Source organism: Gorilla gorilla, chromosome 6, assembly GCF_029281585.2.
Source record: "Gorilla gorilla gorilla isolate KB3781 chromosome 6, NHGRI_mGorGor1-v2.1_pri, whole genome shotgun sequence".
Classification (NCBI taxonomy): Eukaryota; Metazoa; Chordata; class Mammalia; order Primates; family Hominidae; genus Gorilla; species Gorilla gorilla.
Genome location: NC_073230.2, coordinates 84,959,361 through 84,975,193, shown reverse-complemented (window position 1 = coordinate 84,975,193; position 15,833 = coordinate 84,959,361). Strand labels below are relative to the sequence as shown.

General features: G+C 51.7%; 1 protein-coding gene across 2 annotated transcripts; it reads left to right on the top strand.

The window, feature by feature from the left end:
- The first annotated feature begins 1,916 nt into the window (after positions 1 to 1,916).
- Positions 1,917 to 11,929, top strand: RHBDD2 (rhomboid domain containing 2). 2 transcript variants are annotated; one of them, XM_004045607.4, is made up of 4 exons: positions 1,917 to 2,259; positions 4,829 to 5,236; positions 6,700 to 6,850; positions 10,996 to 11,929. In XM_004045607.4, the coding sequence occupies exons 1-4, from the start codon at positions 1,947 to 1,949 to the stop codon at positions 11,351 to 11,353; spliced, it is 1,230 nt and encodes a 409-aa protein (XP_004045655.2). In that variant the 5' UTR covers positions 1,917 to 1,946; the 3' UTR covers positions 11,354 to 11,929. The 2 variants fall into 2 exon arrangements, with proteins under 2 accessions (XP_004045655.2, XP_063564260.1); XM_063708190.1 differs by lacking the exon at positions 1,917 to 2,259 and adding an exon at positions 4,365 to 4,486.
- The last annotated feature ends 3,904 nt before the right edge of the window (positions 11,930 to 15,833 follow it).

The window sequence follows — 15,833 nt, the reverse complement described above, 5'->3', positions numbered from 1 at the left end:
CAGGACACACAAGCCCCAAAATTTAGCCTCCTTCCTTCAGAGCCAGCAGGAGCTTCTAAGCTATGGGGGGCAGCAGTTACAGCTGAGTCAAACCAAAGCCTGCAGCCAAGGGCAAGGAGCTAATAACACTAGGGTGGGTGTGTGGGGAAGGAGCCAAATACTTCTACCATGTGAGGGGAGGGAGTACTGGGCAGGGTCACTGGAGAAAGAGAAAAAGGTAGTACCCTTGAAGGTACTGCTGGGCACAGTGGTTCATGTCTGTAATTCCAGCACTTTGAGAGGTCAAGGCAGGCTTATCACCTGAGGTCAGGAGTTCGAGACCAGCGTGGCCAACATGGTGAAATCTCATATCTACTAAAAATGCAAAAATTAGCTGGGCGTGGTGATGCACACCTGTAATCCCAGCTACTCGGGACTCGGGAGGCTGAGGCACAAGAATCACTTGAATCTGGGTGGCAGAGGTGGCAGTGAGCAGAGATCACGCCACTGCACTCCAGCCTGGGTGACAGAGTGAGACTCTTGTCAAAAAAAAAAAGGAAGGTCTACCTTAAACAGCTGTTCTTCAGCAAAAGCACTTTTCAAACTGTAAAGTGCTGAAATAGATCTCGGTTATGAGTGTTCTATTACATCCCTAACTTTTGAGTCCCTTCCATTGAATCCCTCTCCCATTTCCTGTCCCTTTTCCTTTTTTTTTTTTTTTTCCGAGATACAGTCTTGCTCTGTCACCCAGGCTGGAGCGCAGTGGTGCGATCTCGGCTTGCTGCAACCTCCGCCTCCTGGGTTCAAGCGATTCTCCTGCCTCAGCCTCCGGAGTAGCTGGGATTACTGGCATGCGCCACCATGCCGGGCTAGTTTTTGTAGTTTTATTAGAGACGGGGTTTCACCATGTTGGCCAGGCTGGTCTCTAATTCTTGACCTCGTGATCCGCCCGCCTCGGCCTCCCAAAGTGCTGGGATTGCAGGCGTGAGCCACCGTGCCCAGCCTCCTGTCCCTTTTCTTCAATCTGAAGATAAAGCTGCCCCTGGCTGTACTGGAGGCCAATTCCGGGCCATAGCAGGAGGAACTGAGTTCTAATTCTGTCTTTGCCATGTAACTGAATTACCCAGGGCCCTCCCTAGTCCTGTTTCCTCTGGTGTAATAGGGATGAATACAGATGGGAAGATCGTGATATGAAAGAGTTCTGTGAGCTGTAAGGCATAATAATCATGAGGTATTATTACAGGACCAACAGGTGCCTAGGCCCGCTGTGCAATAACAGACCAGTTACACTGAGGAAGCAGGGTTATCAGCAGAAAAAGGGTTTAACGATGGCAGGGGGCCTAGGAGGAGACGGGGGGAGACCATCAAATCCATCTTCCCCAAGGAGTTCCGGGCTGGGATTTTAAAGGGCATTGTGAAGGGTGAGGGGCTGGAAAATTGGGGTCATCGACTGGTCAGGGTAAGGGGGTTGAAATCCTCAGGATATGGAAACTGCAGTCCCCATTGAGTCTTGCTTCTGTGGGCTCCTTCAGAACAACTGGTGTCAGTAATTATGCTGGTATGCGGGACCTGAAAGAATATCTCCAAGGGAAAACGTTTCATAATGTTCAAGTTGTTACCTATGGAGTTAAGGGGAATTGTAATCTTGTGACAGGGTCTACGTGATTCTAGGACAGACGATGGGCACCTATCATAGCTGATACGCAGAGCTATGAGCAAGCAGGTCGGAGAGCAAGGTGACAGAGTGTGCTGCAAGCTTCGTTTATGTTCGTTTTTCCCCCTCCCTTCTTCCCTGATTAATTTCCTAAAGTTTATAGGAGCAGTTTCAGTACTAGCCCGAGTAGGATGGAATCAAACACGGTGCTGGAACATTCCTACCCGGAAGTGGCCCCGACCCCCCCCCGCCCGTCCCGGCCTCCCACGCACGGGGGCGGGCTGATCGGCGCGACCGGATTGGGCAACTTGGCATGGGGCGGGGCCTCTGGGAGGCGTGGCCTCCGGCCGGCTCCTCTGCTGTTGCCAAGGGAAACTGCCGCGAGGAGGCGGAAGGAGCAGAGGACCGTCAGCTGGCGTCGAGGCGGAGCGCGGGAACGACGGCGGCCATGGCGGCCTCGGGGCCCGGGTGTCGCAGCTGGTGCTTGTGTCCCGAGGTGCCATCCGCCACCTTCTTCACTGCGCTGCTCTCGCTGCTGGTTTCCGGGCCTCGCCTGTTCCTGCTGCAGCAGCCCCTGGCGCCCTCGGGCCTCACGCTGAAGTCCGAGGCCCTTCGCAACTGGCAAGGTGAGCAGGGGCGGGCCGGGATCGCGGGGCGAGTCCTTGTCCTCCGACTTTGCCGGTTCCTGGGCTCTAGCCTCCGGGACTCGCCCCTTCAGGCCTCACCGCCAGTCTCCCCCTGTCTCAGTCCTCATCACCATGCCCGCCCCCCGGAGGACCGACCTCCAGCACCGTCTCTTGCTCTCCATGTTCCACACCTTTGTCTGCAGACCCCATCTTCGTCATCACTGTAATCCCTTCCCTACCCGAATTTGTTCCCTTCCCTGTCGCCACCAGACTGGTCACGGCCCCAAATCCATTCGCTAGCAAATCCGTGCTCGCTCTCCAAGGGTAAAGATTTTTCGTCTCCCCCTCCCATTTCACATACACACCTACGTCTGCTTTAGGCCTAAGCCCCACTGAAAAACGTTTTTCTCTGACCTACATCACGACAATTGGACTTTATCCACAAACCCCTATAAGCCCTATAAACGTCCTGCCCTCTTGAGATTTGGAATTTCTTCTGCTTTTTCATCTGTATCTTAATCTTGACTGCCATTCCCAGCTCAGGGGGGTACCAGGGTGTCTTCTGCCTTTGGAGAGAAGTGTTTGTTTTTCTCTAGGGGAGATAAATTTTGCAGACCAATTAAGTATAAACATCCATTCCTAAAAGACATTCCTAGTCTCCGTGTCTTCCTCATTTTCTCGAGAGGAACACAGGAAATTTGCATATCTCCTGCTGTTTTGCAAAGCACACACACTGATATGTATTAATTTCGTTTAACCCTCACAAGGATCCCATGACGTAGGACCTGTTATTGGCCCGTTATCTAGATAAGATTGAGGTTTCATGCAGAGAATCGCAGAGCTGTTGCGTCATGCAATTGAGATAGGAATCTAGATTTTTTTTTTTTATTCTGTGATGTTTTGGAACTAGAGCCTTCGGGTAGATAATCTCCAAATCATGTAGAGTTGCTTCTAGAATCTTTTCATGTTTATACTTGGAATTTCAGTTTTGGAAATACTCAACAAATAATGAAGTACTCTTCAGATAATGAAGCCTCTGGTGATGGCCAGACTGAGGTATATGGTTCCATAGCCTGCTTCCCCACTCCAGTCTAAAACTGTTCCCCCCACCCTAGGTATACATAGCACCACCTCACAGACATAAGCAAAATGCCAACCTAACCTTAACCTCCCACTTTCTGGGGTTCACTGCTTCCCTGGGTATGGGTTTCGTGGATATGTGAGCGTTAGAGACGTAAGGGACCTTTGAAGTCCTCAATCTAACTCTTGTTACTTTACAGTGAGGAAACTGACGCCTAAAGGACCTGTGACATGATTAAACTCAGCCAGCCTGGATGTAATAGAGCCGAGATTCCACTCCAAGTCTTTAGACTCCCAAGTCCAATATTACCATCAGTTCTTTGGTCTCTCTCCTTGAGTTTAGTCGTGTTTGGGCCTGCAGGGACATAAAAATACTTAAGAGATAACCACTTCTAAAAATTTTTTAGAGATAGGGTCTTCATCTTACCCAGGCTGGAGTGCAGAGATGCAATCATAGCTCACTGCAGCGTTCAACTCCTGGACTCAAGCGAGCCTCCTGCCTCAGCCTCCCAAGTAGCTGGGACTACAAGTACACATCATCATACCTGACTAATTTTTAAATTTTTTTTAAAGATGGGGGTCTCACTATGTTACCTAGGCTGGTCTTGAACTCCTGGGCTCAAGTGATCCTTCCACCTAAGCCTCCCAAAATGCTGGGATTACAGGTGTGAGCCACCATGCCTGGCGATAACTGCTTTTAGAAAAATAAAAGGCCAGGAATGATGGTTCATATGTGTAGTTTCAGCACTTTGGGAATTCAAGGCAGGAGGATCACTGGAGGCCAGGAGTTCAAGGCTAGCCTGGGCAACATAGCAAGACTTCATCTCTACAAATAAAAATTTAAAAAAAGGAAAAGGAGGATTCTTTGATGTCTTATTACATATAAAGCATCAGTCTACCTGTAAGATCGGATAAGCACTTTCTGAGGAGACTTATAATTTCTATAATCTTTATTGTTAATGATAGTGTTATAATTCTTACAGCTGCAAAATAATTTATGGTCCCTTTTTTCTTCCTCTGAACAGCCACTATGGAAGGAGGGGTCAGGATTACAGCAGAGGAGACTGGCACACAGAGTGTTAAGTGACACCCACTCAATCCACCCCGAAGCTGTTACACTTAATTAACCCTCAAACTGCCCAGTGAGGTAGGTCAGTATGAAAACCTAAAAAAGGATTATAAAGCACTTTACAAATTCAGAGACTGCCCTCTACCGAAAAGTATTATTTTTTTCCCTCTGGAAGTCAGTTACCGCTAAGAGTTGCACCAGGCCTGGGGAAGTGTAGGGATTAGATATTCATGCCTCTCCTTTGAGGCTCTGGGTCCTTCATTGTTGAACGCACTGCTTGTATTGCCTCCTGCTGCGACTCGCTGGCTCTCACTTCTCTGTCATGGAGGGGGGCTCTCTGCCTTTCCTAGGCGGCTTATAACCTGGCTTCCCTCCTGGGAGCAACCTGCCGCCAGGCCTCTAACCCGGCTCCCTCTGCAGTTTACAGGCTGGTAACCTACATCTTTGTCTACGAGAATCCCATCTCCCTGCTCTGCGGCGCTATCATCATCTGGCGCTTTGCTGGCAATTTCGAGAGAACCGTGGGCACCGTCCGCCACTGCTTCTTCACCGTGATCTTCGCCATCTTCTCCGCTATCATCTTCCTGTCATTCGAGGCTGTGTCATCACTGTCAAAGCTGGGGGAAGTGGAGGATGCCAGAGGTTTCACCCCAGTGGCCTTTGCCATGCTGGGAGTCACCACCGTCCGTTCTCGGATGAGGCGGGCCCTGGTGTTTGGCATGGTTGTGCCCTCAGTCCTGGTTCCGTGGCTCCTGCTGGGTGCCTCGTGGCTCATTCCCCAGACCTCTTTCCTCAGTAATGTCTGCGGGCTGTCCATCGGGCTGGCCTGTATCCTTCCTAGCAGAGAGCTATAGAACAACACATGTCAAAGGGTGAACCAGGCTGGAGGGTCTGGGGTGTCAAGTAGATAAAATCGGGCTTATTTTGTATTTTTTCGAAACACAGTCTCTGTCACCCAGGCTGGAGTGCAGTGGCATGATCTCAACTCACTGCAACCTCTGCCTCCTGGGCTCAAGCAATCCTGCCTCAGCCCCCTGAGTAGCTGGGACTACAGGTGTGCACCACTACACCCGGCTAATTTTTATATTTTCTTTTTAGTAGAGACAGGGTTTCACCATGTTGCCCAGGCTGGTCTTGAACTCCTGGTCTCAGGTGATCTACCCACCTTGGCCTCCCAAAATGCTGGGATTACAGGTGTGAGCCACCATGGCCGAGTCATATCTGATCATAATTTTTTTTTACTTTTTTTTTTCATATCTGGTAATTTTTTATTTTATGCTAGACACTGAATGCTGTATTAGGGGCTCTAGATTTTGTTGTTTTCCTTTAAAAAATGTTGACTTTTGTTCTGATAGGCTTTTAACTTACTTGAAGATTGGCTTGAAACTTGAGGTTTATTTCTAAGCTCTTTTCGGGAGAGTCTAGCATAGCCTTTATTCAAAGGCTGAATCTTTGTGGCTGCCTAATCAGTGGTGGGTGACTTAGGTCAGACGACCAGGATACCACTAAGTTGCTGGGGATGGTGACAGGGTATGGAGGAAGCATAGCCAGAGAGGCCCACATGAAGCTCACATGGTCGCATTGAGGCAGGTGCCCTCTATTTGGGATAAAAGGACAAGAGGTGTTAGTCCCTCGGGATGATACTGGTACAGCCTCCTGCCTCATCCTGCTACACCAGCAGAGGCATGTCCTGGCTTCTGACTGACTGCAGTGGCTAGAAGTGTGCAAGTGATGGCACACATGGGTGTAGGAGAAGGGACAGCATTAATACCCCCTGCTGCTGGGCACATTCATTCCCGGTGAGGCACAGTGAGTAGAAACCTTTGGCTCTGGGGTCAGGCGCAGTGGCTCACGCCTGTAATGCTAGCACTTTGGGAGGCTGAGGCAGGCAGATCACGAGGTCAGGAGTTTGAGACCAGCCTAGCCAATATGGTGAAACACCGTCTCTACTGAAAATACAAAAATTAGCTGGGTACGGTGACGGGCACCTGTAGTCCCAGCTACTCGGGAGGCTGAGGCAGGAGAATGGTGTGATCTGGGAGGCGGAGCTTGCAGTGAGCCAAGATCACACCACTGCACTCCAGCCTGGGCTATAAGAGTGAGACTCCATCTCAAAAAAAAAACAAACCTTTGGCTCTGGGTTTCCCCTGAGCTGCAAACTCCAGCCAGAGTGTGCAGCGTGCTGAGCATGAAGGCTTCTGTAGAGTGAGTGGGAACCTGTGTTCTCCCCGGGGAGTGTTCGGCCCTCCTCCCTTTGCTGCCTCCAGTTTCACTTAACACGCCAACCTCAGATGGCCTCACCTACTGCTATTCCATCGACCTCTCAGAGCGAGTGGCGCTGAAGCTCGATCAGACCTTCCCCTTCAGCCTGATGAGGAGGATATCCGTGTTCAAGTACGTCTCAGGGTCTTCAGCCGAGAGGAGGGCAGCCCAGAGCCGGAAGTAAGTGACAGAACTCTTAAGTGCTGTTAAATCTTTTTTAAAAAAAAATTATTATTTTTTTGAGACGGAGTCTCACTCTGTCACCCAGGCTGTAGTGCAGTGGCGCAATTCCGGCTCACTGCAACCTCTGCTTCGGGTTCAAGTGATTCTTCTGCCTCAGTCTCCTCAGTGTCTGGGATTACAGGTGCCCACCACTACATCCAGCTAATTTTTTTGTATTTTTAGTAGAGATGGGGTTTCACCATGTTGGCCAGGCTGGTCTCGAACTCCTGACCTTGTGATTTACCTGCCTCGGCCTCCCAAAGTGTTGGGATTACAGGCGTGAGCCACTGCCCCCGGCCAAATGCTGTCAAATCTTATTCTGTTTTTTTATTCTTTTTTTTATTTGAGGAAAGGGTCTTGCCCTGTTGCCCAGGCTGGATTGCAGTGGTATGATCATAGCCCGCTACAGCCTCACACTCGTGGACTCAAGTGATCCTCCCACCTCAGCCTCCCAAGTAACTGAGACTACAGGCACATACCATCATGCCTAGCTAACTTAAATTTTTTGTAGGGACAGGGTCTCACTGTGTTACCAAGGCTGGTCTCAAACTCCTGGTCTCAATCAATCCTTCCTTGATTTCTCAAAGTACTGGGATTACAGGTGTGAGCCACTGAGCCTGGCCTAACCTTATTATTAAAGCAACTCCAGGGCATGTAGAGGGTGTGGCTGGTTTATTGCCATAAGTGATAAAGAAATGAGGTGCGGCAGATTGGAAAATCATGCACAGATGTCTTCTGAGCATTCTGGATTCTGCACAACTGCTTCTGAAGTAGCAACAGCAGGAAAGGGAAGGCATTTGAGGACACTTAACATGTGATCCTGAGTGACTTGTAGATAGGCTGGGCAGGAGGGCCCCCATCTAATTGACATTAGACACATACCCGCTGCAGGTCAGCCTGGGCTGTGACACACAGTAGCCTTGATAAGTGCAGATAGGGCTGGGTGCGATGGCCCACGCCTGTAATCCCAACACTTTGGGAGGCCAAGGTGGGCAGATCATATGAGGTCAGGAATTTGAGACGAGCCTGGCCAATGTGATGAAACACCATCTCTGCTAAAAATACAAAAATTATCCAAGCGTGGTGGTGGTTGCCTGTAATCCAAGCTACTCAGGAGGCTGAGGCAGGAGAATCACTCGAACCTGGGAGGTGGAGGTTGCAGTGCACCGAGATCACACCACAGCACTCCAGCCTGGTCGACAGAGCGAGACACTGTCTCCCAAGGAAAAAAAAAAAAAAAAAAAGGTGCAGACAGTCCACACAGCCAACTAGGCTGCTTAGGAGGTGGCCCAGCCAAGGTTTTCTGGTGAGGTTTACTGTTTTCCAGTTGGCTGATTAACTCACAGATGGAAAGTGCTGGTAAGCCGCCAGAGCTTGTGTGGCCTGGCTGCTTCATTTTATAGAGGAGGCCCAAAGAAGACAAGGGTCTTTCTCACCCACTCTGTTTCCAGGTAACAGAGTCAGGAGAGGGGCCATCTGGAAGCACGTCCCCTGCTTAGGAGGCCACCTCCCTCCCTCTCCCCTGTTCCCAGTGCCTCTTGCCTCTTGCCTCTGAGTTCTCTGCTGGTTTCTGTCCATGCTGAGACCTCACAGTGTAGGATTTTTTCTTTCCTTCAGTGGTCCTCCCCCCAAAAAAGGAGCTCGCTGGGAAAGGCGTGTTCATCCATTTTGTATTGCTATAAAGAAATACCTGAGCCTGGGTCATTTATAAGAAAAGAGGTTTATTTGGCTCATGGCTTTGTGTAGGCTACACTAGAATCATGGCACCGGCCTCAGGCAGCTTCCAATCATAGGGCAAGGGGAGGCGGCACCACACATTGAGAGAGGGAGGGAGGTGCTGGGCTCTTAAACACCCAGCTCTTATCTAAACTCAGAGGGAGAACTCATTACTACGGGGAAGAAGCCAAGCCACTCACGCAAGGTCTGCCCCCGTGACCCAGACGCCTCCCACTGAGCTCCACCTCTAGTGCTGGAACACTGGGAATCACGTTTCTTTTTTTTTGAAACGGAGTCTCACTCTGTGGCCCAGGCTGGAGTGCAGTGGCGTGATCTCAGCTCACTGCAACCTCCACCTCCTGGGTTCAAGCGATTCTCCTGTCTCAGCCTCCCAAGTACTTGGAATTATAGGCGCGTGCCACTATACCCGGCTAAAGATCCATTTCAGCACGATTTGGAGCAGAGGAAACGTCCAAAGTGTATCAGAAGGCAAGGTGCTTGGTCCTTGGCCCTTTTTGGCCCGCCACCAGCTGTGGAGTAAATTTTCCACTGCACGCTGGCCTGGATGTGGGGTTTTTGTTGAATAGGAAACTGCCCCTTAGAGCTTCTTCCAAGAGGTGCTCCCAGCTGTCAACAGCTCAGAGCCCTTGGACTATTTTTCTAAAAGGCCAGGAGGGCTGCTGGGAAAACAGAAATGCGGACTCACCGCATTATTGCTTCAGGCAAGTAATTCCTGGGGTCTCAATGTGGGGGAGACTGTACATTTAGGATTAGGTGTTTTGTGGGTTTTAGTTGTTCTCATTGAATCTGGAGAACTGTCTGTCACCAAGGAATCCCCTCTGTAATAGCTGATGGTGGTCTCCAGCTGTATCTTACATACAAGAGCTCACTCTCCAAGACTGGCCCTGATGAGAAAGTTCTTCCATGCTGAAGGGCCAGGCGCGGTGGCTCACACCTGTAATCCCAGCACTTTGGGAGGCTGAGGCGGGTGGATCACGAGATCAGGAGATCGAGACCATCCTGGCTAACACAGTGAAACCCCATCTCTACTAAAAATACAAAAAATTGGCCATGTGCGGTGGTGGGCACCTGTAGTCCCAGCTACTCGGGAGGCTGAGCCAGGAGAATGGTGTGAACCTGGGAGGCGGAGCTTGCAGTGAGCCGAGATCGCGCCACTGCACTCCAGCCTAGGCAAAAGAGCGAGACTCCATCTCCAAAAAAAAAAAAAAGTTCTTCCATGCTGAATTGCAATCAGCCTCACAGACACTGCCACACCCAGTGCCAGGTCTGATCCTTCCTCACTGTGACAGGCAGATCTTAGGGTTTAAGAGGAAGATGGTGTTCCTTCTGTGTTCCCCACGTGACATGGAGTCCAGTCCCTCAGGTCTGGTGCCTGCTGCAGACACTCAGAATGTTGTGTTTCAGGCAGCCTGACAGTGGGTCCAGGGCCATGTCACGACACGCATGTTTATTTTGTCAGCAAGATGGCCGTTTGGACAGCTTGTCTCCTCAGAGGCTCTTCTTGATAGATAAATTTTTTTTTTTTTTTTTTTACACAGGGTCTTGCTCTGTTGCTAGGCTGGAGTGCAGTGGCACAGTCATAACTCACTGCAGCCTCAAACTTCTGGGCTTAAGCAGTCTTCCTACCTCAGCCTCTTAAGTACCTGGGACTAGAAGCATATGCCACCAGACCTGGCTAATTAAAAAAAAAAAAAAATTTTTTTTTTTGAGACGGAGTCTTGCTCTGTCACCCAGGCTGGAGTGCAGTGGCACAATCTTGGCTCACTGCAACCTCTGCCTCCCAGGTTCAAGCGATTCTCCTGCTTCAGCCTTCTGAGTAGCTGGGACTACAGGCGCCTGCCACCACACCTGGCTAATTTTTTTTTTTTAATTTTTAGTAGAGACCGGGTTTCATCATGTTGGCCAGGCTAGTCTCGAACTCCTGACCTCAGAGGATCCACCCACCTTGGCCTCCCAAAGTGCTGGGATTGCAGGTGTGAGCCACCATGCCCAGCCTGAATCCGTTCTCTTTGGGCAGAATTGTCGAGCCAGCCACACAGGCACTGGCAGCTGTGACCTGGTCCCGACGCTCCATCTGGTTTAGAAGCTGCTGTGAGCAGGTCACCCCTCAGGTGGTCTCAGTGGTAGGTCCAGTGTCCTTTCATACAACTCCCTTGCTGCAGGACTGCAACTGGCCCCACCCTCCCTGGGCATCTGTGGTCTGATTGGTTGAGGTTAACCTTTCTCCCACTTGGTACTTAGAGCAAGTCACAGAAAACATCCAAGGCATGTTGTAGTAGAAAGCGGGGGCAACCTCAAGCACAACAAGATGCCATGACCTTGCCAAGACTCGCTGAAGGACCATTTTCTCTCTTGTTCCATTCCAGACTGAACCCGGTGCCTGGCTCCTACCCCACACAGAGCTGCCACCCTCACCTGTCCCCAAGCCACCCTGTGTCCCAGATGCAGCACGCCAGTGGTCAGAAGCTGGCCTCCTGGCCCTCCTGCACCCCCGGGCACATGCCCACTTTGCCTCCGTACCAGCCTGCCTCTGGCCTGTGCTATGTGCAGAACCACTTTGGTCCAAACCCCACCTCCTCCAGTGTCTACCCAGCTTCTGCGGGCACCTCCCTGGGCGTCCAGCCCCCCACGCCTGTGAACAGCCCTGGCACTTTGTATTCAGGGGCCTTGGGCACACCAGGGGCTGCAGGCTCCAAGGAGTCCTCCAGGGTCCCCATGCCCTGAGAGAATTTCTAGGGAAGTCATCTCACTTGGCCTTCTGAAGGTCCTCCCTAAGATTCTCCTGACAAAAGTTACTTATTGAACACCTCTATGTGCCAGGCTCTGTGTTGGGTACTTTGATCAATGTCCCTGTTTCAGTCTCATCTGTACTCACGGCAGCCCTGTGGAGTACAGTGTACTGGCCCAGCTTACAGATGCAGAAAGCGAGACGTTCTGCCATCAGATAAAGTCACGTGGCTCTTTAGTAACACAGACAAGGCTCCTTGCCAAGGAACTCGTGGCAGAAGAGGGCAGCAGTTGGCAGTAGCTGCCAATGTCTGTCCCCAGCTCCACCATTCCTCCCTGTGGCTGTGCCGTGCTCGTGGTTACAGTGTCCGTGTGTCCATGTGTCTGTCTGCCCTTCAGGAGCTCGCAGCTGGTGTGCTTGGCGGTCCCAGGCCTGTGTAGTGTCTCTCCCCTGCTGCGGGCGCCCCTACCCCGATTCCTCTCCCCAGAAGCGGTGGGATGGGCCCCCATGAACTGCAGCAGCATGCTGAGGTGTCCATGTTGTCTGCCTTTGTATAAAGAAACAGTCTCTGACCTGCCGTGCTGGCGTGTGCTTCCTTTGTGGTCTGGCTGGGGAAGAGGGAGTGCGCTGAGATCTGGGCAGTGGCAATGTGTGGTGTGGCGGCAGAGAGGAGAGATGCACCAGGGCCAGGTCGGGCAGGTGACCGGGGCCCAGTGGGTCAGGAATGGGGGTCTCGTGGGGAGCAGGCAACTGAGATGGGTACCAGCAGGAGCCACTGCTGCCCTGAGAGAGAGGTGTTGCCAGAGCCCAGAAGCTGGGACTACAGTTAGGAGGGCTGCTGGCAGGGCTGTGCCAGGAAGGACATGGGCACTGCTGGCGATGTCCCTGAAGCAAGACGGGAGAAGACGCTGGCTTTACCACCAGTGTCTCCTGTTGGCCATGTTGACCAGGAACCAGGAGTGAGGGGCGGGGGGCCTCTATGAGACAGTGCAGGGCACTGATGAGTGTGGCTGAGCTGTCACTCACCTGGCCAGCCCTTGAGGACAGCTGGGGCTCCTCACGGCAGGCTGTGTTGAGAAGGCATGCCAGCTGCCTGGTGTTTTGTGGACCTAGTAACACGTGGCCTTCATTTATCCCAGGAGCTGGATGGCCCATTCTAGACTGGCTTTCTGATAGGTTTTAGGTCTTGGGACATGTATAAGACAGAACCCCAAGCCCATCCAGCCTGCTGAGGGTGGGGCCGTAACGGGCCCACGCCTGGGGGGCCTCAGACATGAGCAAGAAGGGGCCTACGATGGGGTGAGAGGGTGTGCCACTGTGTGTGGCCCTGGTTTTTAAATCTCTTTGTTCCTTGGGACTTTTCCTTAGTCTGGCCACAATGCACAACACAGCCTGGAGTCAGCTCACAGTGGGACCCTTTCTCACCCTCACGTGCATTTTGGAAGCTCTGGAGGCCATCCCAACCCCTTCTCCCATTTGCCTGTCAAATCTTCCACTAATATGCCCATGTCCGGAAACCATTCACTGATTCTGTGCCAAGCCGGAGGCTCGATGATGATGAGCCCCATGTGCGCAGGGAGCACCTAGCATGGGGCCTGGCACTCAATAAATATGAGTGGAATGAACGGATGAATAGGTGATGCCCACCCTTGGGGAGCTCATTGGAGCAGAAGAAATGGAAAATAAATAATTATCATTCAGGCCGGGCTCAGTGACTCATGCCTGTCATCCCAGCACTTTGGGAGGTCCGGGTGGGCGGATCACTTGAGGTCAGGAGTTCAAGACCAGCCTGGCCAACATGGTGAAATCCCATCTCTACTAAAAATGCAAAAATTGGCCGGGCACAGTGGCTCACATCTGTAATCCTAGCACTTTGGGAGGCCAAGGCTGGTGGATTACGAGGTCAGGAATTCAAGACCAGCCTGGCTAAGATGGTGAAACCCTGTCTCTACAAAAATTAGCCGGGCGTGGTGGTGGGCACCTGTAATCACAGCTACCCAGGAGGCTGAGGCAGGGAGGTGGAGGTTGCAGTGAGCCGAGATCACGCCACTGCACTCCAGCCTGAGTGACAGAGTGAGACTCCATCTCAAAAAAAAAAAAAAAAAAAAAAAATTAGCTGAGCATGGTGGCACACACCTGTAGTCCCAGCTACTCGGGAGGCCAAGGCAAGAGAATTGCTTGAACCCAGGAGGCAGAGGTTGCAGCAAACTGAGGTCACACCACTGCACTCCAGCCTGGGTGACAGAGCAAGACTCCCTCTCAAAAAAAAAACATTTGTCATTCAGTGCCCTGCAAAGCTGTGATCGGGCGAAGCAGCACTTCAGAGGCGCAGAGGAGGCCCCCAGCCCAGCATGGCCTGACAAGCTGGGGATCAGCAGGATCCTGAGGACCGACCCTTCCATGGAAAGAGGGGGGCTATGGAGGGAGGGTGGGAGGGTACTAACCATGTCCTCTGGCTGTTAGGAGGATGGAGAGCACAGCTCATTAAGCATAAGTGAAAGCATTACCCCCAACATGCTGGAAACCCCTCCCCTCCCATCCCCAGACAGGGCAGGACCCACAGCGGCCAGAGAAGCTTCCAGACATTATCAGTTTCCCTGCTCGGTTGGCGGAGGGCAGCAGAGAAGCAGATTCATGCCCTGCTCGCTCTGCAAACCTCGGGTAGGCTCTGCTCCTCGGCGCGGACATCAGAAGAAAGGCTTGCCCTTATACTCTAAGGCAGTGGTCCCCAACTTTTTTGGCACCAGGGACCGGTTTCGTGGAAGATAATTTTTCCACAGACAGGGATGGGGATGGTTTCAGGATGATTCAAGTGCATTCCATTTATTGTGCACTTTATTATTACGTTGTTAATATACAATGAAATAATTATACAACTCACCATAATGCAGAATCAGTGGGAGCCCTGAGCTTGTTTTCCTGCAACTAGAGGGTCCCATCTGGGGGTGATGGGAGACAGTGACAGATGGGTAGACTGGTGCCAGTTGGTGGTCCCTGAGGTTGCGAACCCCTGCTCTAAGGAACTGAGTACCGTGTAGGAAGTCGATTTGCAGGTAATTACAAGGCAAGATAAAGGCTGTGGGAGCCGTGGGTTGAGCTGTGTCATTCCTTCACACGCCCATCTGTTTACTGAATCATTCTTTCATTTAAAGAACATGCCGGGCACAGTGGCTCACGCCTGTAATCCCACACTTTGGGAGGCTGAGGCGGGCAGATCACTTGAGGTCAGGAGTTCAAGACCAGTCTGGCCAACATGGTGAAAAACCATCTCTACTAAAAAAAAAAAAAAAATTAGCTGGGCGTGGTGGCGGGCGCCTCTAGTCCCAGCTACCCGCGAGGCTGAGGCGGGAGAATCACTCGAATCCAGGAGGTGGAGGTTGCAGTGAGCTGAGATCGCACCACTGCACTCCAGCCTGGGCAACAGAGTGAGACTCCGTCACAAAAAAAAAAAAAGAGCAGCAACTGTAAATCCAGTGGTCAAGGATGGCCTCCCTGGGAAGGTGACATTTCTGCTGAGACCTGAAGGAATCCAATAAGAGAAGCAGGTGAGGAGCTTCCAGGTGGACAGGGAGAACAGAGAGCCAGGAGGGAATGGGCCAAGCATGCCCACCCAACATGACAAAGTGGCTGCAGGAACATGGCATGGGTGATGCAAACAGCAGGTGCTCAATAAATGTTTGTTGCCCTGGACATCTGCACAAGGACAGCGTGGGCTTGGGAGGCCCCACCCATGCTTATTGCTTGGTGCTCTGCGTCCTGATGACCTGTCTGCCTGGCCTAATGGGGAACTCATGGCCAAAGGCCACAGATCCCAGGAGCCTGAGTCCTGGTCACCCCCTCCCTCACCCTTTCACGCATTCATTCATTCGCTCACTCATTCATTCTCTCATCAAATAATTACTGAGCATGTACTACATTCTGGCCTTATCCCAGGGGCTGGGGACACAGAGGTGACTAAGACCTGGTCCCAGCACAGTCTCTAAGGGAGACAGAAACCCACGGTAATGCCAGGAGGCACCAGTTCTGGGAGAAGCAGCCAGTCCTGTAGGACCCGGGCAAGGTCTCTGCTGGCCTCAAGGGCTGGCCAGACCTATGGAACGTAGAAAAAGATGTTCCAGGCTGGGCGTGGTGGCTCACGACTGTAACCCCAGCACTTTGGGAGGCCGGGGCTGCTGGATCACAAGGTCAGGCGTTCAAGACCAGCCTGGCCAACATGGTGAAACCCCAGCTCTGCTCAAAATACAAAAATTAGCTGGGTGTGCTGGTGCACACCTGTAATCCCAGCTACTCAGGAGGCTGAGGCAGGATAATTGCTTGAACACGAGAGGTTACAGTGAGCCGAGATTGTGCAACTGCAGTCCAGCCTGGGTGACAGAGAAACACTGTCTCAGAAAAAAAAGAAAGGAAAAGAAAAAGACGTTCCAGGGGAAGAGGGCGGTGTGCATCAAAAACAGCTGTGTCCCACCTGTTAGGACA